Below are 23525 nucleotides of genomic sequence, written 5' to 3' on the forward strand. Positions count from 1 at the left end.
CCTGCTACCTTGGTCGATCTGGCCAATTCCTTTGCTCGTCGAGGTGCTAGCCTCATTGAGTCTCGAGACTCAATTTGCCGGCCCGTCCTTCCGCCAACGACTCTCTCCCACCGTCGATGAGCCAAACTAACCCCCGCCTCACACCGCGGCCCGTCAACCTCGAGCGGGAGGATGGCGCGCCCCCCCCCCCCCCCCAACCACGACGGTCCTCCCAATGACTAAATCGTCTTTGTCGGGCTGCTTTAGGTGGACGCTCTGGCCCCCGCCGCGTCGGCGCCCCGGACTCATTTCACCACCTGGCCGTTGCCCGATTTCAACCTGGGCTGCAGTGCGTTGCGCACCTTGTCCAGGGTCTTCATTCGAAATGGGCTGCCCCCCTCTCCGCCCCGGCCTCTGCCGACCTCGTTGCTCCGTCTCACGTCGAGGCTCGACTGCGCCCGCGTCGCCTGCAGGCCGTTCGCGCTGGGGGTCTCCCGCGCCGCCGCCGCCGCCAAAATCTCCGACATGGACCAGGAAGCCCGCGTCGACGTGGTGACCCTCGAGTCGATGGAAATCGCGTCGTCGGACGACGACTCCTCGTACGGAGGCTCCATCACCTCGCTGGACCACGACGAATAGGAGGAGGAGGTGCACGACGCTCGCTTCGGGTCCCAGCCGGCAGCGCCGCCGCCGCTACCGGCGGCGGCGCTGACGACGCCGCAAGGCGAGCCGGACAAGGGGCCGGCCCTGTTGACCATCGCCGCTTGCTTGCCCAGCCAGAGTTGGAAGCTCATCTCGCGCGGGTCCGTCGGGGAGGCCCGCGAGTGGTCGGGCGTGGACGCGGGGGAGGCGGGCGCAGAGCGCGGCGAGGACAGGGCCGCCCGGAAGTGGTCGCCGATGACGTTCGTCAGCGTCCTGGGTCGGTGGTGCTCGCGGCCCGAGCCGACGCTCAGGGCATCGTCGCCTTGGCCGGAGTCGTTGCGTGCCATCTGCGCAGTGACGGAGCGGGGCAGAGAGAGAGAGACACCGACTGATTTATAGAGAGAGACGAGAGCGAGCGCAGTTACAACGGGCCCAAACGGTACCCCCAAACCTCTGGATGCCTAGACAAATAAATAAATATATATCAAAACAATGGTAACACTTACATGGGACTATCGTTTTTTTATGGAAAAAGAACGGATAATACACTGTAACATGACAACAAATGTCATGTTAATAGCTTCAAGAAGTCAAAGAGTCTCCACTTGTTCGCCATCATTGTCAACGCGTGGCCTGGAATCGTCTCCAGGTGGTCTCCAGAGCCCGTAGGCACATTTCTTGTGGTGTTGTTGCAAATTCTCGGAAGTGTTCACATTTTTTTGAAGCACCCTCAACGTTCCATGGCAGTACAGCGAGTAAATCTGTCTGTTCGACATTGCGGCATGGAAATTGAAACACCGGTGCACGTTTCTGAAATGCCCTTCCTCCCACTACCCCTACCGCCCCTCCCCGCATCCCCTCTATCCTCCGAGTTGTAGAAATGTCTACACCAGATTGACAGGTTGCTTGCATGTGGTGGGGTAAAATGTGGGTACTCCCCCCCCCCCCCCAATCCCCCATCCCTCCCTCTCTCACGCAGTACTTAAGATTTTCTTCCACGTTTCCACCACTCCTTAATGGAATTGGCCAAACATCCAAATGTAGGACCACAAAGCTTGGCAAATCGTTGGCTCCGGTTCTGGCCGGCTTTCCCACTCGTCTGCGGTTTCCCTCGCCGCCGATTCATTCGGTGTTTCTCTCTCTTTCTCTCTTTTACGATCAGAGGAAACAAGAAGATACTCGGTGTAGTCGGCACCTTGCTTCGTTCATCATTTCGTTTTTTTGTTTTGTTTCAACGCTTTGCTTTATTTCTCTCTCCGAGAGCGAACCGAAACTGTGCGCGTTACAAATTACAGATTATGGAGATTTGTTTTACTCTCGATTGGAAAGCGTTCGAAACAAACCCCAATATTGGTGAGAGCAAAATAAAGGCCAGGGATTGAATGCGTCGGTGTTGAACCGACGACGCGTTCGGCTCGGCAAGCAGACCGCTCGTCGATCTCGAATTTAATATGAAACGCATTTTCGTTCCTCGACAGTGTCCAGTGTTGAGAGATTTATGATCGTTGTCCAAATGCCTCCCAAAGCCCTTCACCCCCCCCTCCTCCATCTCCCAAACCCACCATCCTGTGCCGAGCGGCTCAATCAATACCGCAGGGCGCATGGGCTTGTTTAGCACCAAACGACAGCCCGTTCCAGGTACGCTGCTCCAACCTCCAAGGAAACGCTACGTTGTCACACGAGACCGGGGATGTTGGCACGAATAATTAATCCAAACGGGAATGCTTTCATTTGTGTTGCCGTGGGCTCTGCTGCTTTGCAGCAAAGGTTGAAACCTTTAAAATGCATGAGCTCTTGTTCGTCTGTTTGTTTGTCCGTCCGGTTCTCCGTCTGGTTCTCCGTCTGTTTGTCTGTCTGGTTGTCCGTCTGATTGTTCGTCTGATTGTCCGTCTAGTTGTCTGTCTGTTTGTCCGTCTGTCCTTGTGTGGTGGGGGATTACTGTAATTATCTAAAGCTGATCCAATGTCAGACATTGCTCATCACTCACGCTAGCCATGGCCGGGAATCGAACTCAGGCCACGTAGCCTAACCACTGCACCACGGCTCCATCCCGCTTCTTGATTAACGACGCAAATTTCCACCAGCGGCACGTCTGCCGTGATTCCCACCCCTCCTTGTGTTCCACAACAGAATACAATTTTGGTAATGATGTTTTTTTAATATTAATTTACAGATGTGACGATTGACGGTATTAGCCATGCTAATGGGCCCCACAGTTCGGATGTGGCAACTTCCACATATTTGGCTATACAGTAGAAGCAGTGAGCATCAGTGACTTACACCGTGCCGATGAGTCCGAATAATGACGAAAGGCATCCACACTCGTCTATCGCTGCCTCCCCGCCGCCCGCCAGTCGCCCGAAACACAATTCCATTATGACCATCGATACAACATCACAGTGCAGTTCTTCAGGAACTGGTGGCTTTTTTGTTTGTTACATAAAGCACAAATGTGGGCCCCGTCTGCGCGTGCACGCACGTGACCAGGCGAGCAGAGCGAGCAGAGCAGAGCGATCGACCAATCAACCGATCCTATTTGTCGGGACCGAGGCGCTCACCTCCAAGCGCAGCGGACACAGCGACAGCGGCTGCGTGTTCTTCCCCCGCACGACGCCGCGGGTGTTGAGCGCGACGGCCAGGCTCCCGGAGAAGGCGGCGTTGAACGTGTAGAGCGCCACGTTGGTGTCGGCGTTGTAGAACGAGAGCTGCCCGTCGTCGTACCGCAGCAGGATGCCCAGCCGCTCGAAACGCTTGCAGTCTTTCAGCTGCTCGGCCTGCACGCATCGGTCGGTCGGTCGGTACGGGTGACTCCGTTAGTCGCATTGTTATTTGGGTTTTTTTTTTCTTCCGATTACGCGTCACCTCCTCTTGGGCGCAGTTGTGTGCGACGGAGAAGGTGGAAATAAATGGACTGGAGCGTGAACCTGTCTCCGCCGGCTAGTGAGCAGAGAGTGTCCACGGTACACGTGCATACACCGACTATAAAACTATGAATAACTTTTTTGTTGTTTTTAAACTAAGAAAGGCCCACTGAGCTATGTAGCTCTTTGTCAGAAGCGACCTGGCCCACACACAAATGACCGCCCAACGGAGGTGGCTTATCGTCGCGTGGAAATGCATCGCGTCCAAACACCCTGCACGCGTGACCTCGACTCCGAAATATAGAAGTGAGGGGGAAAAAACCCCGGACGACCACGAGACAAAAATCCATGCGACCACGGTGAGAGAGAGAGAGAGACACCACAAATTCCATGTAGGACCCTGAGAGAAATCCACGCGACCACGCAAACTCCACATGTTACAGCAGGCGTCAGGGTCGGGATGGAGCCGACGACCTCCCAGCACACCAGGAGAGGAAGTTAACATCTCGCCACCCCACCATTCGCCACTAAGCGGCAGTTCCGTCACGAGAGCGCCCAGACGTCTCCGTACCTTGTTGTTGTGCCAGGCATGCAGGTTCCCGTGCGTCGCCACGAGGGCCCACGAGTGCGGGTTCTTGCCGATGAGGGTGTCGAGACCAGTGCCCTTCCGCTTGAAGCCTTCACTCACCACTCCGACCGTCCACGCCTCCTTGTTCCGCACAGACACCTGTACACACACACACACGGCACACACACGGTTACACACACACCACACACGGTTACACACAGCACACACACACTCCACACACACACCACACACACACACACGGCACACACACCACACACACACGGCACACACCACACACACGGTTACACACGGCACGGCACACACCACACACACACACGGCACACACACACACCACACACCACACACACCACACACACGGCACACACGTGCTGAGGACAGGGGTCTGGAGAGAGGAGATAGACTCACAGCACAAAGACAAAAATCCCCCAACCCCCGTATCGCCGAAAAGAGTGTCGGGGCAAGTGCTGTTAGCGAGTAGCAGCACCTATGAAGGCCGGCACTGCACACTAGGGGGTGGGTGGCCAGCACCACGCCCGGCCGCCTTTGTCTCTCAAACTCTACGCCTTTTGGCGTCCTCTGGTCTAACACCGTTGGAGACGAGGCTCAAAAGAAAGCTGTCTCTGGTGTGGACCAATCAGTTTCAAAGGCAATGCATATATTTCGATTTAAAGATTTTGTGACTACAGGGATTCATCTTCTATTATTTTATTATGTTTTATTATTTTTTATTTTATTATTTCCCTTCAACGTGACTTTAGCGAAAGAACCAAGAAAATGCATATATTATCAGAATATGTTTTTGGTTTGCATTCTGACCACAAGTATTGTGGTTAACGCAGACATGATTCCTTGTAAAAGGTTTCAGTTTGGTGTTTGAACATCTTAACACAGCTGTTTTTTGCCAGAAAAAAGGGGACACCCTATTATCATATTTCTATAAAGTCACGTAGAATGGAAATAATAAAATAATAAAAATAAAACATTCTATTATTATATTATTATGTTTTATTTTTATTATTTTATTATTTCCATTCTACGTGACTTTACCGAAAGAACCAAGAAGATGAATCCCTGCAGTCACGAAAGCTTTAAATCGAAATCATATTTCTAGTTCAGTTTATAATTCGAGTTGTTACACCACTGCAGCAGCGTAGGGTAACGTTTGTCACTGCAAGGCCTCACGGGCTACTGACGGCCCCTGGTGACCTTTAGTGAGGCCCCTGGTGACCTTTAGTGAGGCCCCTGACGTGCAGGGCCCCCACCGACCATACCCACAAAGTGCGGCAACAACACCACCACCCATCGTCATCACCATCATCGTTGTGCTACTGTCAGACCCCCCAGCGGTTTCAAACGTGTGGCGGCCCTCACACTGATCTGATGTCGCATCGGCGAAAGTGTCTTCCCCCCCCCCACGCCACCCCCCCCCCCCCCTGATGAAGATGAGTGAAGAACACTGCCGTTGATGGTTGTGCACGGGAATACACACCTCAAAGTAATGCGTGCCGCTGCTGAATCTCTGCTTGCAGAGGACATTGAAGGCCATGTCGAAGCGATGCGGATTATCTGCACACGCAGAGACGCGCAGACACATCACGCAAAAACGTGAGCGAAGCCAAGGTGGTGTTGGTGGTGTAAGTGGGTGGTGGTGGTGGTGCTTCTCGCTAACAGCACTTGCCCCAACAGTCTGTTTAGGCTCTCTGGGAGACCTTTGTCTTACGTGGTGATGGTGAGACAGACAGATAGGTGGACTACGGCTAATTGATTATCGCTTTCAGTTAGCCCTTCAAGCTGTCGCTCAAAAATGGTTTATTGGTACCGGCTGGTGTGGCAAATGCGAACGGTTATTTCTTTGCTTAATTGTATCTCTGCATCTTAAATACTTACGATTGCAAAGTCACCGTGGCAGTGTATTTTTTTAATGGGGCAAAAGGTCAATGACCCTAAGGGCACACCGTACGTATGCATGTATGTTGAACGAATTTCACACTGGAGGACCTGGAGAAAAATCCATGCGACCACCATATATATAGGAGGCGTCAGGTTTCGGGATCGAACCCACGACCTCCTGCACACCAGGCGAGGTAGTTAACATCTCCTAGCCACTGATCATGATGATGAGAGAGAGAGAGAGGAATGCAAATTCCAAATGTTAGAGCAGGCACCGTCAGGTTTCGGGATCGAACCCACGACCTCCTGCACACCAGGCGAGACAGTGAACATCTCCTCGCCACTGATCATGATAATGATGAGAGAGAGAGAGAGAGGCATGCAAATTCCAAATGTTAGAGCATGCACCGTCAGGTTTCGGGATCCAACCCACGACCTCCTGCACACCAGGCGAGGCAGTGAACATCTCCTTGCCACCGTGATGATGATGAGAGAGAGAGAGAGAGGCATGCAAATTTCAAATGTTAGAGCATGCACCGTCAGGTTTCGGGATCCAACCCACGACCTCCTGCACACCAGGCGAGGCAGTGAACATCTCCTTGCCACCGTGATGATGATGAGAGAGAGAGAGAGAGGCATGCAAATTCCAAATGTTAGAGCAGGCACCGTCAGGGTCGGGATCGAACCCACGACCTCCTGCACACCAGGCGAGGCAGTGAACATCTCCTCGCCACCGTGACGCACTCACCCTCGACGGCCGTGGGGGTCGGCGATGTGAACAAGCAGTCGGACACGGACGCCGTCGATCTGCGGTTGGACACCGTGAGGAGGTCGCTGGACAGCACGAGGTCGACGTTGGCCGTGTCCGGATCGAGCGTCAAGTTGCTCGCGTCTGGAGATCCCACGTACGCACGTGTGCGAAGACAGAGTGAGATTGACCCCCCTCCACCCCCGGACGGCTCTGAACAGGACTAGCCTCCACCACAACAACAACAACAACCTCCATTCGCCACTAAGTGGCCCGTGGGGTCACCACGGCGCTTGTGCCAGGCCACGTGCACGTTAAGGTACACGCACGGTAGGTACGCGCACGTGCACGCGTGCGTCACCATCATCTTGATCATCAGCAGCAGCAGCCATGATCTATCCACTGCTCGACCAAGCCGTCTCAAGTCAGAGAAGTTATTATTTGTGTTGCTAAAACGCATGGTGGTGCCTTCCCGACACAAATGTGCCACCCGAAGCGCCATCGTCACGCCATGACACACATACACAAGATACAATAAAACTATTATGTACAGTTCAAGTATATGTATAAAATATCATTAAAATCAAGTTGTGGCTGTGAGTTCGTTATTGTCACCGTCTGCCGGGTTTCTCGCGGTGAGTAGTGAGTGAGTAGTGCCAGCGAGTGAGTGAGGAGCCGTGCCAGTGAGTGAGTGAGTCGTTCCCGTGCCAGTGAGTGAGTGAGTTGTTCCCGTGCCAGTGAGTGAGTGAGTCTTTCCCGTGCCAGTGAGTGAGTGAGTCGTTCCCGTGCCAGCCAACGGGGGGAGGGGGGGGCGTGCCAGTGTTGAACTCACAAGCCCAGGGTCTGGGCAGCAGCCTCTTCAGCTGGTTCTGGATGTTGTTGACGCCAACGAGCATATTCTGGAGACGCCGCTCGTCGACGTGAACTTTGTCTCCGTTAAACGTCGGCCGTTGTTCCAGATTCGCGATGCTGTCGACAAGGTAGGAGGTGGCGGGTGGGTGGGTGGAGCAGAGAGAGAGGTGGTTAGACGTTAGAGGTGGCCCAAGGATTGGTTCGAAATGGCCGTGTCGGAGGCACAGAACCGCCAGGGACTCGACCGCACGCGTACAACACGCAGCTACGCACTCGCTCACACGGAGACCTATAGACTCATTCACAGACCCGTGGACTCACCCATAGACTCAAACAGAGACCCATAGACTCATTCACAGACCCATGGACTCACCTATAGACTCAAACAGAGACCCATAGACTCACACGGAGACCCATAGACTCACACAGAGACCCATAGACTCATTCACAGACCCGTGGACTCACCCATAGACTCAAACAGAGAACCATAGACTCACTCGGAGACCCGTAGACTCACACAGAGACCCATAGACTCACACAGAGACCCATAGACTCACACAGAGACCCATAGACTCACACAGAGACCCATAGACTCATTCCCAGACCCATGGACTCACCCATAGACTCAAACAGAGACCCATAGACTCAAACAGAGACCCATAGACTCACACGGAGACCCATCGACTCACACAGAGACCCATAGACTAATTCACAGACCCATGGACTCACCCATAGACACAAACAGAGACCCATAGACTCACACGTAGACCCATAGACTCATTCACAGACCCATAGACGCACCCATAGACTCATTCACAGACCCATAGACTCACCCATAGACTCAAACAGAGACCCATAGACTCACACAGAGACCCGTAGACTCACACGCGATAAGCGCTGCACCACCGCTCTCCCCCACTGCACACGCGTGCACACACGCACATGCACTCACCATTTTCTCATCTCCTCCGCATCCTGCGAAGCAAAAAACGAAGCGTCGTTAGTCAACGTCGGTACGCGTGCACACGGCCCCCTCATGCCCCACGTGACGACCGCAATCGTTATCGGATTTTCGTGACAACTGCGGTGATGATGATGCCCAATGAGGGTGAAGTTGGCGTGGGAACAGACGCACGCTTTGAGAGTTGCGCGGTTTTACTGGACCGCACGCTGACAACGCCGACGCTCAACCAGGTTTTGCGTTTTGCACACATTATTATTATTAATCTTCGTCTTGCGTCGCTCATTATTATTAAATTCGCTTATCCACCGATGAACATCTCACCGAGCCTCCAGGCTCCATATTCAGGAGGGAGTGAAGTGAGAGGGAGGTAGAGGGAGGAACGTGCGTGGAGGAGAGAAGAGAGAGGAGAGTTCGTGGAATGGAGTAGAGGGAAGAGAGAGTGGAGCAGAGAGAAGTGGGAGAGAGAAGAGAGTTCGTGGAGTGGAGCAGAGGGAGGAAAGAGTGGAGCAGAGAGACGAGAGAGATAGTTCGTGGAGTGGAGCACAGAGAAGAGACAGAGGATAGTGCGTGGAGTGGAGTAGAGGGAAGAGAGAGTGGAGCAGAGAGAAGTGGGAGAGAAAAGAGAGAGGAGAGTTCGTGGAGTGGAGCAGAGGGAAGAGAGAGTGGAGCAGAGAGCAGTGGGAGAGAGAGAAGAGAGAGAGGAGAGTGCGTGGAAGGGGAGCACAGAAAAGAGAGAGTGGAGCAGAGAGAAGTGGGGGAGAGAGAGAGGAGAGTGCTTGGAAGTAGAGCAGAGGGAAGAGAGAGTGGAGCAGAGAGCAGTGGGAGAGAGAGAAGAGAGAGAGGAGAGTGCGTGGAAGGGGAGCACAGAAAAGAGAGAGTGGAGCAGAGAGAAGTGGGAGAAAGAGGAGAGTGCGTGGAAGGGGAGCACAGAAAAGAGAGAGTGGAGCAGAGAGAAATGAGAGAGAGAAGAGAGTTCGTGGAGTGGAGCACAGAGAAGAGACAGAGGACAGTGCGTGGAAGGGGAGCACAGAAAAGAGAGAGTGGAGCAGAGAGAAGTGGGAGAGAGAAGAGAGAGGAGAGTGCTTGGAAGTGGAGCAGAGAGAATTGAGAGTGGAGCAGAGAGACGAGAGAGAGGAGAGTTCGTGGAGTGGAGCACAGAGAAGAGAAAGAGGAGAGTGCGTGGAGTGGAGCAGAGGGAAGAGAGAGTGGAGCAGAGAGTTTAGTGGGAGAGAGAAGAGAGAGAGGAGAATGCGTGGAGTGGAGCAGAGAGACGAGAGAGAGAGAGTTCGTGGAATGGGGCACAGAGAAGAGACAAAGGAGAGTGCGTTGAATGGAGCAGAGGGAAGTGAGAGAGAGGAGAGTTCGTGGAGTGGAGCACAGATAGGAGACAGAGGAGAGTGCGTGGAGTGGAGCAGATAGAATTGAGAGTGAGGAGAGGGGGGAGCGCGTGTGAGTCTGCCCGGCCACCCACCCACCCACCCCCCCGTCTCACCTCGTGGGACGCCCTCTGCTCCACGCTAGTCCAACGCTGCTGCGCCTCGATGATTCCCGTCTCCTGCGCCAGCAGCTCCAGCTGCTGCAGCTCGATCCGCTGCAGGGCCTGTTGCATCTCCGCGTGCGCCAGCTCAAGAGCGGCTGTGCGGTCCTGAGACAGGAGCTGCTCCATTTCGTTGTAGCCGTTGTTGAGCTCTTCGCAGAGCCGCTCCGTAAAGGTCTGCGCGGTCGTCGTCACAATTGTCACCATCATCGTCGATCGGCGTCACCATCATCAACGCGATCATCGTCGCCATCATTGCCGCCATCATCATCATCATCAATACAATTATCAGCACCACCGTCGTTATCATTACCACCACCATCATCATCATCACCATCATCATCACCATTATTATTAACATCGTCATCACCATTATCAACACGATTAGCATCACCTTCATCATTACCATCATCAACATCATCTCCACCATCACCATCATGATCACCACCACCCTCATCACCATCTGTGTTAGTCTATGGGTCTCTGGGTGAGTCTATGGGTCTCTGTGTGAGTCTTTGGGTCTCTGTGTGGGTCTATGGACCTCTGTGTGAGTCTATGGGTCTCTGTGTGTGTCTGTTGGTGTGCTGTACTAGTACAGCAGTACTAGTAACGAATTGGCATTGTTCGGTATACGTGACAAACCTTACTAATTGGTTGTGTCGGGTGGTGGCGGATTTAACGACACATTTATATTTACGCGATCTAACCCAAAACACCTGTATTGAGTGGCTCGTAGGCCCACCGTCTCTTTCAAAGCCTCTCGTCCAAACACCCTCTCAAATGTGCTCTTTGTCTCGGACCCATTGTTGTTGCTGCTGCTGCTGCTGCCAGAAGTGGCACGATAAATACATTTGCGGGGGGCTGCGGGTTTTACCGTGAGCCCGGGCGATGAGTCACTCGCGTTGTGTTCGCCGGCCAAGAATTCTAGCGGAATACTAATTCATTTGTGGGCAAAGCTCGTCCTGAGAGGCGGCGTGCACTGAAATTAATGATAATTTTGAATCAAAGTGTGTGAAATTACGCGTGGTTGAACTGACAGTTTTAATTTATCCGTTAATGCCTGTGTACCACCCACGCACGATGGTTGTGTAAAGGTTTTTTTTAATTTTTAATGAATACTGCAGTTGCAGCTGAGCTTACCCATTCACTCGCACGAAAGGCATTATCACCGCAGCGGTGCGAGAGTCACGTTTTCAGTCATTGCGTACTCGGCGGCGATGACACACGGACCATCACATGGAACGAGTTTTGCAAATGTTCCCATTGAATCGCGGTGAGATGCATTACACTGGTCAACAACAACAACAAAAATTCTGGCCTGGACTTTTGCAGCTGTTTTAGACTAATTTCAGGGTGCTGATTCCAAATCTGATCTCATATTTGTTCTATCACATCTCATTTTATGCTATCGGCATACCCCATTTTCATTGATTTTACCCGAAATTAACTCTGTCACTTATGATTGCAAGTTGTTGCGAGTCAGTGACTGCTTTAGTGTTAAAATATGGTGCTGTATTTTTAGGATAGTGTGTTTATAATATTATTTTATGTAGATATCCACATTTATTTAATATTTTTCTTCTGCAGTTTTTATTGAAAATGCAATATTTGATATCTCAAAAACCTGATGTGATAGCCAAAGACTGATGCCAGATTTGGAATCAGCACCCCAAAATTACCTTGAAACCGTTGGAATACCTTACGCCAGAAAAAGTGTGTTGACCAGTGTTATCAGAATTAGCTGGGGAGACTGCCAGAGCCGTGGCAGGGAAATACATGCAATTTTCGGACGTAGCGAATGTTTGGGCCATACTGCCTCGTCTGTACGAAGGCAGTGGTGTGTCATAGAGCCTCCTCCGTCAGGCACACACAAATCAATACGGTCGCCACGTGAACGAACGCGCCCAATCTGTAATGCTTCAGCACCCCCGGTGCGCTGGACAGCGATCCACTCACATTTGACAAGCGGGTTACGACGCTTCGCTGCTGGTTTGTCAGTATTGTGGATTATCTAATCCGGTCCATAATAGAGGTTTTTGGGGTAAATCGCGTGCGTATAAATGTGTCGTTAAAACCGCCACCACCCGACACAGCCAATTAGTGAGGTTTGTCACGCAAACAATGTGTTGCAGTCGAAACGTCGTGAGAATTTTTATTGTTTTATATTCATATTATTTTATTATTTCCCTTCTACGTGACTTTACCGAAAGAACCAAGAATATGAATCCCTGCAGTCACGAAGGCTTTAAATCAAAATTTACGTGCCAATTCGTTACGAGTTCACCACTAACCGGTGTGTTGGAAAGTGAACCCACAACATTTACAAATCGAGTACGACGTTTCGTCGGTAATTACAACCAGCATCATCAGGCGACAGCCAGATAATATTGGTCGCGACAGCCTCCGTGTTAAAGCTCCTCCAGTCTTGGGGGCCTTTAACAATTCTGCCAATCACCTGATGAAACTGTAGGCACGTCCGTTGAACTTCTTTCGCACCGCACGTACGTAGCGAACCGTGCCAATCGGAGGTTCTGGTTGCAACTGCCAGTGACACGTTCGTGGTGCCCTTAATTGTTACATGCGTGTGTCGATTAATCTCCATCACAGTGGCGTGCTAGAGCAATAATAATAATTCTTTTAATACATCGGCGTGTTTGTTTCACGTGACCACTTTGCTTATTTGGCCGTGTCAAGCAGGTGGATGAGGGTCTACGACACACACACACACACACATCGGCCTTCATGGCCCAGCAGTGGATAGACCACGGCCGATGTCATGACCGTCGGACTGGCCACGGCGATGAGGATGCAGTGCGGGTATGTTGTGTGCAAACTCACCACGATGATTCGCTTCCTCGCCTCGGAGTCCTTCTGGTGGTCATCGATGGATTTTGTTCTCTCCTGCAATCCTTCGAGGCACTTGGCAATATGCTCCTGCACACAACCGTCACCGCCACCACCATCGTCAATATCTGCAACGTCCCATACGTCGTCACCATTGCAGCCGTCACAAATGATCGCGTACTCATCGCCGCTGTCATCGTCATCATCATCATCGTCGTCGTTTGCTCTTCTCCAGCACGATCATCGCCGTGAGCTGTCCCCGTAGGTAGGAAATGGAACTTAGAGAGAGAGAAAGAGAGAAAACCCTCCACTTTATACGTTGGGGGGGACACTCAAAACCTCCGTCAGATGGATTCAATCCACGTGCCATACTGCCAGTCATTTCCGGCAGTACGGCAAGATGAGATGATGAGAGGGGAGAGATATAAGGGTTGCGTGGAGGGGAACAAACTGGGATGAAAGGGACGAGGTAGGAGAGTGCATGGAGGGGAGTAGAGTGAGATGAGAGGGGCGAGGTAGGAGAGTTCGTGGAGGGGAGCAAAGTGGAATGAAAGGGGAGAGGCAGGAGAGTGCGTGGAGGGGAGCAAAGTGGGATGAGAGGGGAGAGGTAGGAGAGTGCGTGGAGGGGAGCAAAGTGGAATGAAAGGGGAGAGGTAGGAGAGTGCGTGGAGGGGAGCAAAGTGGAATGAAAGGGGAGAGGTAGGAGAGTGCGTGGAGGGGAGCAAAGTGGAATGAGAGGGGAGAGGTAGGAGAGTTCGTGGGGGGGGGGGGAGAGAGTTCCAGACTGCGGTGGGCACAGGAGGAGGAGATTGAGCGACCTCCACACACAAATCTGTATCAAGTTTGCTGTGACAGTTTCACCTGAAGACGGAAGCTTGTGTTGCCTCCGAAACGTCGTGATTTATTTTATTTTATTTTTTATTAATTTTAATTTCATTTTTTACCTACGTGACTTTACCGAAAGAACTAAGAGTATGAATCATTGCAGTCACGAAAGCTTCAAATCTAGAAAAAAAATAAAAATCACGACGTTTCCGCGTACGCATCTGGGACGTCTACCGCCGCGTTATAGGAGAAAGGCCACCCGCACGCACATCAGACGCGGGGGGGGTGGGGTAATACGCGGGGCGAGCGCTTGTCCGCAATCATCGGCGCGCGACGCGAGCGCAACGTGCCTTGCGCTGCTGCAGGAGCTGCGTGGCGCTGATGTAGCTGTGCTTGGCGTGCAACGCGGAGGTGGTGCACGAGGGGCAGACGAACTCGCGGTCCTCCTGGCAGAAGAGCAGCAGCTCCTCGTTGTGCAGCTCGCACAGAGGCATGGCCGGGTCCAGACGGCTGTCGCGACTCGCGTGTCTAATGCGGGGCAGAGACAGTCGTTGTTGTTGTTGTTGGCGTGGTTCTTTGTCGTCGTCATCGTCGGCATCGTCGTTGTCATCATTCTCCTCGTCGTCATCATTGTCATCATTGTCATTGTCATTATGATCATCGTCATCATCATGGTCAGCATCGTCATCATCGTCATCATCATTGTCATCATCGTCATCATCATTATCATCATCTATGCTACCATCGTCATTGTAATCATTATTATCGTGAGCATCATCGTCATCATCGTCATCATCATTGTCATTATCAGCATCATCATCATCATCATTGTCAGCGTGGTTATCATAATCATATCATCATTATCATCAACATGTCAATCTCATCATCGTCATCTTCATCATGATCATCGTCATCATCATCGCCGCCACGATGAAGACGAAGTCGTCCCCAAACTAACTCGCGAACGTACACCTTGAAAAACCCCACATGGCCACGTTAGCGAGAATCATAAAACCCACAAAATCCACCCCAACAAAAATCAATCTCACCACCTCATCAACACTGCCTCGATCAGCTACCACCATCAAGCAGCAGCAGCTGCAGCAGCAGCCGCCGCGATCTATCCGAAGCTGGATGAACGCCTCCCCCCCGAGCTGTCGCCAACTCTCACAAAACCTCGCTCCCTGCCGGCCTCCCCGCAACGCGCGAGCCGATCCCCCACCGCTCCATCTCCACGTTGGACGTCGCTCCCCTCGAGCCCTCGCGCGATTACCTCTACCCCCCCTCCCCGCCACCGCCGCCGCCCCCCTTTTGGGCCGCCGATGGTTCGTGAGCGTCGAACGCACAGACGTCGATCGACCCTCGGAGGCGACGACGTCTCCTGCGCCGTCGGAAAGGTTGCGAGTTCAAATCCTGATTCAGCCCATCATTTATCCGGGGGAGGGGGGGTGGTCGATAAAATTGGTACTATTTTGTTTTCCGTTGTAACTTTTTGACCCCTTCTTCTTGGTTCTTTCGGTAAAGTCACGTAGAATGGAAATAATTAAATAATAAAAAGAAAACATAATAATTGTATTATTGTATATTATTATATTATATTACTATATAATAATATTATATTATTATATATTTTTTATTATGTTTTATTTTTATAATTTTATTATTTCCATTCTACGTGACTTTACCGAAAGAACCAAGAAGATGAATCCCTGCAGTCACGAAAGCTTTAAATCGAAATTTCTGACCCCTGTGCGCCCGACTGTACATCTGTGAAAAATAGAGATTCACAGCTGATCGGACTTGGTCCAGTCTAAATAAAGAAAAGATTCGGTAAAGTCACGTGACTTTACCGAAAGAACCAAAGAGTACGGAATCCCTTGCAGTCACGAAAACTTCAAATCAAGATCGCGTCCACGATCTTTCGCCGTCGCGTTCTCGAGCCCAGTGCGGTTTTTCAGCCCCGGTCGGGCCGGGCACGCGGACGCCCTGGGGGTGCCGCGTGGCAGGTTAGCGGCGAGGTGATTAATGAACGTGGCGACATTTTATAATCGAGCGTGAGAGCCGCCGGTTGAATTGATGAATCGTAACCGCGTACGAATCTGCCGTTGTAAAATAACCGCGATAATGAAAAAAAACATTCCGTGTCGAAGCCAACATTACGAAAACTTCAAATCTAGATTGAAAACATTAAATCAATGCGGAAACGTAGAAAGATGTACGGATACCTTTCAAAACTCGTTGATTTTAAACAAGGTGGTTTCCAAAGAGTTCGCAGCGAGGGCGAACAAATTACGCCACGCACGGCAGAGCGTCAATTGAATTTGTTTTTTTTTGTATTCGCTTGCAGTTACGAGCAGCCAGTTGGGATATACCTCGCGAAATGGGCAATTAGTTAAAATATTCTGTTAATTGTTCGTAACACGTACTGCTCAGGGTCACGTTGGGTCATGCAAGGCCGGTACACTCGGTGGAAAATCTAATTCAACAACGCGTACCAGAAGCCCAACACATATAATGTTGAGAACCACTCATGATACAGGTTTGTTTCGGGTTCGATCGCGTAAATATTTAAATGTGTCGTTAAACCCGCCACCAGCCGACACAGCCAACTAGTACGGTTTGTCACGTAAACAGAACGTGGCCAATTCGTCACTAGTACAGCACTAGTGTGTAGTGTAGTGTATAGTGTAGTGTATAGTGTAGTGTATAGTAGTGTAGTATACTAGTACAGCACACCGGTGTGTTGGAGAGCCAAGCCACGACATTTACACTCTGAGTACGACGTTTCGCCAGAAATTGCAACGAGCTTCATCAGGCGACAGACAGTTTGTTTTGGAGAAGTCCACCTGTTTCGTTCCTTAAACAGAGGCGCAGATGAGATGGCAACGCTTGCGCCACCACTGCTGAGAACCACTGCTCATATTCATGCGATCCGCTCCCTCCTTTCGCCCGGTGTCATTCCAAGCATGCCGTCGCTTGCCCGTGGAATATCGGCGTAAGGCACTACCACTAGAGCCGTCGATCCGTAAACAATCCTTCTCGATGATTCTCGCTGCAAGCAGCCAGGTGGCTCAGTGGTAGAGGGAGCGGCTCGCAGTCGGGAAAGATTGCGAGTTAAAATCCTGATTCAGCCCATCATTTATACGGCGGGGGGTGGTCGGTAAAATTGGTACTGCATTGTTTTCCGCTGTAACTTTCTGACCCCTGTGCCCCCGACTGTACATCTGTGAAAAATAGAGACTCACAGCTGATCGGACTTCGTCCAGTCTAAATAAAAGATTCTGATTCTGATAGAGGAGACGGAGAAACTGTAAAGCTCTCTGGAAAGGGCGCTTGATGAATCCTAAAAAAGAGTAGAATACAGAAAGAGATACGGGGACTACGCGATAAATCGAGGTAAGTTGCAGAAGGCAAGAGCGAGGCGTGACAGAGACAGAGCTCGATATAAGAAGAAACAAAACAACTTTTTTCTTGCTGGCTGGTACAGAGTCACTTTTAGGTAACGTCCAAGTTGCTTATATATATTCTTAGGTTTTTTTCGGTAAAGTCACGTAGGTAAAAAATTAAAATTTATAAAAGTTAATAAAATAAAAATCAATTAATTAATTTTTTTACCTACGTGACTTTACCGTAAAAACCTAAGATTATGAATCATTGCAGTCACGAAAGCTTCAAATCTAGAATTGCTTAGATATATACACACACGCACGTATATAGATAGATATAGAATAATGAAATACACTTACCGCTGTCGGGCAAAAAAAAAAAATAATCTTCGATTGCGGACCGCTCTGGCAGGAATGAAGCAGCGCACGCTCGGAATGCCACGAGGGTAATGGCCACGTGTGATCACAGAGCGACAGAGAGTGTCACCCTCTTAAGGGCGCTTTGTGTGTAGGTGTGTTGGGCGTGAGGGAGGGTTTGGGAGGGGTGGGTACACGGACCTCCCCCCCTACACACGCACGCACGCACGCTCCTCCCACGTGAAAATTACGGCGGACGGCTCACGGCCACTGCCAAAATCCAGCAAATGTCAGAAACGTCCTGCAGCTAAACAAAATTGTTTTAAAATTAAATCCCACCTAGGGCAGGATGTTTAAGAAGGGCGCGTAGGTGGAAAAGAGATGCGAACTTTTGGGTGGAGGCGACACCTCCAAGTTTAACGATAGAACCCTAATAGAGGGGGTGGGGTGGGGGGGTGTTAGGTGCTATTAACTCAAACAAGTTTTATTATACCAGGTAAGAATGCCCACTGAGCTGTATAACTATTTTTTAAAGCGACCTGGTTATCACAAATGATAGCTCAACAAAGTGGCTTATTTCTAGATTTGAAGTTTTCGTGACTGCAAGGATCCATAATCTTTGGTTCTTTCGATAAAGTCACGTAGAAGGGAAATAAAAAAATAAAAAAATGAAAATGTATAAAATACAATTCTCACGACGTTTCGGCCACAACGCAAGCAGCCGTCCTCGGGTGAAGAACAGGGCTGTCGGAAAGACAGCGTCCGAATGAACACCACCAAGCTTGGCAGCGTATATTTAAGCTGGGTTAGAGGATGAAATATACGCTGCCAAGCCCGAACAGGTCTGTCGGGAAAACAGCTGTCTTCCCGACAGACCTGTTCTTCACCTGAGGACGGCTGCTTGCGTTGTGGCCGAAACGTCGTGAGAATTATTTTATTATGTTTATTTTTATTATTTAATTATTTCCCTTCTACGTGACTTTACCGTAAGAACCAAGAAAATAACTAAATTAAATCACGACGTTTCGGAAGCAACACAAGCCTCCGTCATCGGGTAGGACAGTCACAGCAAGAAGTAACTTTACCGAAAGAACCAACGCGTAAAGCGTCTTATCATCACGTGGACATTGATTGCGGCCAAATATTCTGAACGCGTGATGTCCATCCTAAATGTAGAGGGGGGAAACCCGGAGGACCCGGAGACAAAATCCATGCAACCGCGGTGAGAGAGAGAGAGAGACACCGCAAATTGGAAATACACACCAGGCGTCAGGGTCGAGATCGAACTCCATGACTGTCCTGTATAACCAGGCGAGATATTTAACATCTAACCACCGTGGCGCCCTTATAAGCCGCGGTCCGGAATCAAACTCAAGTTTCTAAGGTCGCGGGGCAGTGCGGTATAACCATCGTACTCACCGAGAGCGGGGGAACGACAGTCACAGCGGGCGAGCGTGTTCACACAAGCCTACGTGAAAAAAATATTTAAAATGTCATTTATTTTTACTTAATCTAGATTTTAAGTTTTCGTAACCGCAAGTATCCATACTCTTGAATTCTTTCGGTAACGTGACGTAGGTAGACATTTATTTTATTTGATACCTACGTGACTTTACCGAAAGAGCCAAATAGTATTTATATATACTACTGCGTTACTCAATTCCGGAAACTCTTTTTGTCGGGAGCGTCTCTTGCGTTAAAAGAGTTGGCCGGCTCACGAGTGTTGGGGCTTCGTACGGGATGGAAACCGGGAGAAGCGCTACAAAATCGCAGCATAACCGCATCGCGCATTGCCACGGGATGACACTCAGGCGCACACGGACGAGTTTACAAAGCCACCCGCTGTTTCTGCCGTCTCCGAGAACAATCGAAGCCACGGGCTGGGATGAGAGCCACGAAGGCGAGGGGTAACTACGTTGTTAAACATTCGCGTCGGTCGTGATGTGAATGAGAAGGGGCCTGCCATGAGAACGTTGAATGTCCACCAAATGGCCCACGGCACACGAATAAAAATCAATAATCTCCCAATGTCTTCTTGGTTCTTTCGGTAAAGTCACGTAGAAGGGAAATAATAAAATAATAAAAATAAATCGTAATGAAATTCAGACGCTGTCTTTCCGACAGACCTGTTCTTCACCTGAGGACGGCTGCTTGCGTTGTGGCCGAAACGTCGTGAGAATTATTTAATGTTTTATTTTTATTATTTTATTATTTCCCTTCTACGTGACTTTACCGAAAGAACCAAGAAGATGAATCCCTGCAGTCACGAAAGCTTTAAATCGAAATTCCCCAATGCTTGTACGAACGGCAGAGAGCCGCTTAGACTTGATTTTTGGATGAAATAACAAACAAAACCACGACGTTAAACTTGCATTTCAAAAACTCCGACGCTTTTAACCAAATCACCCACTATATCCTCAGCGCTCAGAAGCTAAGCAAGCATTGAGCCTGGTTAGTACTTGGATGGGTTGCGACTGCTCTGTGGGCGTTGGGCTTGCCGAAGACCGGTACCAGCGGTGGCGAGATCGACCTTTATGGAAGAACTTCGTGAAAGACGCTACTGAGCAGTTGGAGGCAGTCGCCCTCCAACAACAACTGAGGGCAGAAGAGCGACGCTCACAACAACCACAACGAGCTGAGCGCCGGCGGGATAAAACGCGGTTGACACAGCAGGGGGTACCGCCGTTGCATCTGCCAGTCATCTCAAGTCAGCCAACCCGTGGCACCTGGGTTTGTCCCATGACCTCCTGTCAGCGAGCCTCAAAGTGCACCTAGCCTGGCACAGGCGCCGTGGTGACTTCGCCGCGCTGGTATTGGTTGGTGCTGCTAAGTGTGTCCTACGAGATGACATTGATGACATTGCTGAGTGTCATCTCCTACCCCCACTTCGTAGGGCGCTGAATTTTTTTCCGTGGGTCTCGGGCATCCTCCCGTACGAAGCCAGACACATTGGCAAAGCCATTCATGGCCAACATCCCAATGTAATGAAGACCCTTCTGCAAAAACAAGATAAAAAAACGCTTCTTGTGATTCAGTGACACCTTACCCGTGCCACTGAAAAAAACATTTACAATACGCGTGATCTCATAACTACTAAATTTAACATTTTAATGTTGGTTAAGGTGAACTTTTCAAAGTCCTTATGAAGGTACGCCAAGTGCTTGCATTTTAATACATTCTCGAGATTAATCTCGCCAGAGCACCCTTTGAAATACCACGTGTAATTGTTCACGGTAATTTTGTTTTGCGCCATTAGTTTCAACGTTGTGTAAATGTAAATCGTGTTTATTGGCCGTGTCCTCATTTTCGATTTAAAGCTTTCGTGACTGCAGGGATTCATCTTCTTGGTTCTTTCGGTAAAGTCACGTAGAATGGAAATAATAAAAATAATAAAAGTACAAAATAATATAGTAATATAATAAAATATTTTATTATGTTTTATTTTTATTTTATTATTATTTCCATTCTATGTGACTTTACCGAAAGAACCAAGAAGACGTGTCCTCATTGTTGACATAGAATTACACTCAGCGTCCATTGGGTCTCTGCCAGAGGCGCGCCTCGCCGCTCGTCTTACAGCACGGCACGTGGAAGTGGAGATCTAAGAGCTACTCCAGAGATACCTTTAAGTGACCCTCTCTCAGCCGCACGCTACTGGCCGCTCTCCGCACTGTGCCCACACACTCCGTGCCGCAGACAATCATGTGCCAAACATCAGCATTGGGGAGACAAAGGCGGCCGGGCGGTGATTCTGGCCGCGCAGTCCCCTCGTGTCCCGTGCCGGCAGGACTTAATCGGTGCTTGCTAATAGCAACATGCCCCAACATGTCTGTTAAGGCTGTACGGGGCATATTTGCATTGCATTTATATCTGCGAATTTGTTGCATAGAATGGGTATGCGAGTTCGGGGCCAACGCCGGTGACGATAATCTGAACCCGATCGTGGGCCTCCCCCTAGGTAGACTCAGCCTCAAATGAGCAGCTTGTGCGGTGTGTGAACATCGCCACTGGGGAGACAAAGGCGGCCGGGCGCGGTGCTGGTCCGTCCACCACCACGTGTGCCGTTCCGGCCTTCACAGACGCTGCTCGCTGATAGCACTTGCCCCAACAGTCTATTGAAGGCTATACGGGAGATCTTTATCTGTGTCGTGACTTCTGTAATCTGGCTTCCGGGTGACTGGAAGGTGAGTTATGTGCGGTGCTTAAAATAGGACGCGGAACACATTTGCATATATCGTTATATCCTGCTTTGCATATTGAAATAATTTGTTTATTATTTTGTTTTTGAACTCACGTATTAGCAGAAATGTACAAATTCCACATTCCTATGGTAGAGGGCAAACATATTCTAGATTTGAAGCTTTTGTGACTGCAAGGATTCATATTCTTAGGTTTTTTCGGTAAAGTCACGTAGGTAAAAAATTAAAATTAATAAAAGTAAAATAAAATAAAAATCACGACGTTTCGGAAGCAACACAAGCTTCCGTCTTCAGGTGGAACAGTCACACGATACAGCTATCGTGGTGGAACAGTCACACGATACAGCTATCGTGTGACTGTTCCACCTGAAGACGGAAGCTTGTGTTGCTTCCGAAACGTCGTGATTTTTATTTTATTTTTATTTAACTTTTATTAATTTAAATTTTTTACCTACGTGACTTTACCGAAAAAAACCTAAGAATATGGCAAACATATTCTTCGGAACGCTGCCGACTCGAAGCAAAATAGTAACAATAATTGTGTTCACCGTGCGTGAATGATTGATGATGATGGGCGAAGTTGCATTTTCACTTTAACTTTGAGGGGTCAGAGACGTTGAGCCTGACACTGCCGAGTGCCTGAGTTCGAATCCAAGTTTCAGCCGCGAGTGATGAATCTTTATTTTTTTTCAAGTGTAGCGAGTTAGTGGTCTCAGCCCGATCTTCAATGACTATTTTCACACCAAAAAAACACTTAATATTAGATTTCGATTTAAAGCTTTCGCGACTGCAGGGATTCATCTTCTTGGTTCTTTCGGTTCTTCTACGTGACTTTACCGAAAGAACCAAGAAGACGTAATATTAGGTTGAGTTTAACACGTAATTTGGTAAAATTCCAGCTTTGAGGACAAAAAAAAATGCATCTTGATCACCATCCCTTCGAAGTTATATATATGGAGCAGGGCACGTGGAACAATGCAACTCCGCCGAAATTGCGGTGGCTAACGAAGGCAACTTGATGAAGGCACGTCAAGAGTAGTAGTTCTGTGATGTCTACGTCAACGGGGCCCAATCACTGAACGCGTGGGGTTCATTCAAAGCACTGCACGGGCTCCAGAATTACACATGCCATGCCACTGACAGTACATCGAGGGTAAACAATAAAATACCCTTAGGCTTCGTTAAATCCATCATCATCATCATCACTCGTAGAAGGTCAGTGACGCTGATGTCCCCTGAATGACCGTAACAAAATGTCAGTATTATTATTATTTCTTAGAAAATTGCTTCTTCTTTTTTGCAACATAAAAAAGTAATGAGTTCGATGACACATTCAAACCCACTCTAGCCACGCCGCACGTAGGCAGGCGCGCACAATAATAATTGTTTTCATAACCTAAATTCATATGTTTTACATTTTCTGTGGTTATGGCATCGAACGGGCCGCTCCTTCAGCGAAATACCATGCATTATTGACGGCTGACTTCGTGACCATGAATGCAAATTTCAGCCACGGGGTGGGGGGGGGCGGGCGGAAATTAGCATCGCATTGGGGTTTTTGCGTTGATATACGGTGCTTTATTTTTCTGGTAAATTTTGCTGGTTTTTCTTGTTGCGCGTCGTCACATTAAGATGTTTCTTGTTCATGTTCCTGTTTGTTGCGGTTGCACCCGCGTCAAGAGCCCCGTGGCTCGCAGGGTTACACCTAATCAATTTAACTGAAACGGAAACCTGCGGGGTGACCTGGCGTTGTGACCACCCTGAGGCTGAACGTAGTTCGAGAGGTTTGAGGGGGGCGGTGGGGAAGGGGGTAATGGGGGGGGGGGGTGGTGGGCGAGGTAGTGGGGAGGGG

The 23525-nt window shown here is 49.7% G+C and overlaps 1 protein-coding gene across 1 annotated transcript; it reads right to left on the bottom strand.

Annotated features, from left to right (window-relative positions):
* Positions 1 to 214: 214 nt before the first annotated feature.
* Positions 215 to 17583, bottom strand: LOC133343330 (E3 ubiquitin-protein ligase TRIM39-like). The gene is made up of 11 exons (XM_061552853.1): positions 17478 to 17583; positions 14082 to 14259; positions 12901 to 12996; positions 10018 to 10239; positions 8514 to 8536; positions 7542 to 7678; positions 6710 to 6853; positions 5561 to 5637; positions 4054 to 4209; positions 3180 to 3395; positions 215 to 968 (listed from the first exon to the last, which is right to left on the bottom strand). The coding sequence occupies exons 2-11, from the start codon at positions 14223 to 14225 to the stop codon at positions 285 to 287; spliced, it is 1899 nt and encodes a 632-aa protein (XP_061408837.1). The 5' UTR covers positions 14226 to 14259; positions 17478 to 17583; the 3' UTR covers positions 215 to 284.
* Between the last annotated feature and the right edge of the window lie 5942 nt (positions 17584 to 23525).

This window comes from Lethenteron reissneri, chromosome 2 (genome assembly GCF_015708825.2).
Source record: "Lethenteron reissneri isolate LAM-NWPU_2019-01 chromosome 2, ASM1570882v1, whole genome shotgun sequence".
Lineage (NCBI taxonomy): Eukaryota > Metazoa > Chordata > Hyperoartia > Petromyzontiformes > Petromyzontidae > Lethenteron > Lethenteron reissneri.

Excerpts from the sequence above, each read along its gene's own strand:
- LOC133343330 (XM_061552853.1), bottom strand. The coding sequence starts at position 14,225 with ATGCCTCTGTGCGAGCTGCACAACGAGGAGCTGCTGCTCTTCTGCCAG. Across the intron at positions 8,537-10,017 it reads AGCAGAGGGCGTCCCACGAG|GATGCGGAGGAGATGAGAAA; the intron begins GTGAGACGGGGG and ends TTTGCTTCGCAG. Across the intron at positions 6,854-7,541 it reads GCTGCCCAGACCCTGGGCTT|ACGCGAGCAACTTGACGCTC; the intron begins GTGAGTTCAACA and ends TGGGATCTCCAG.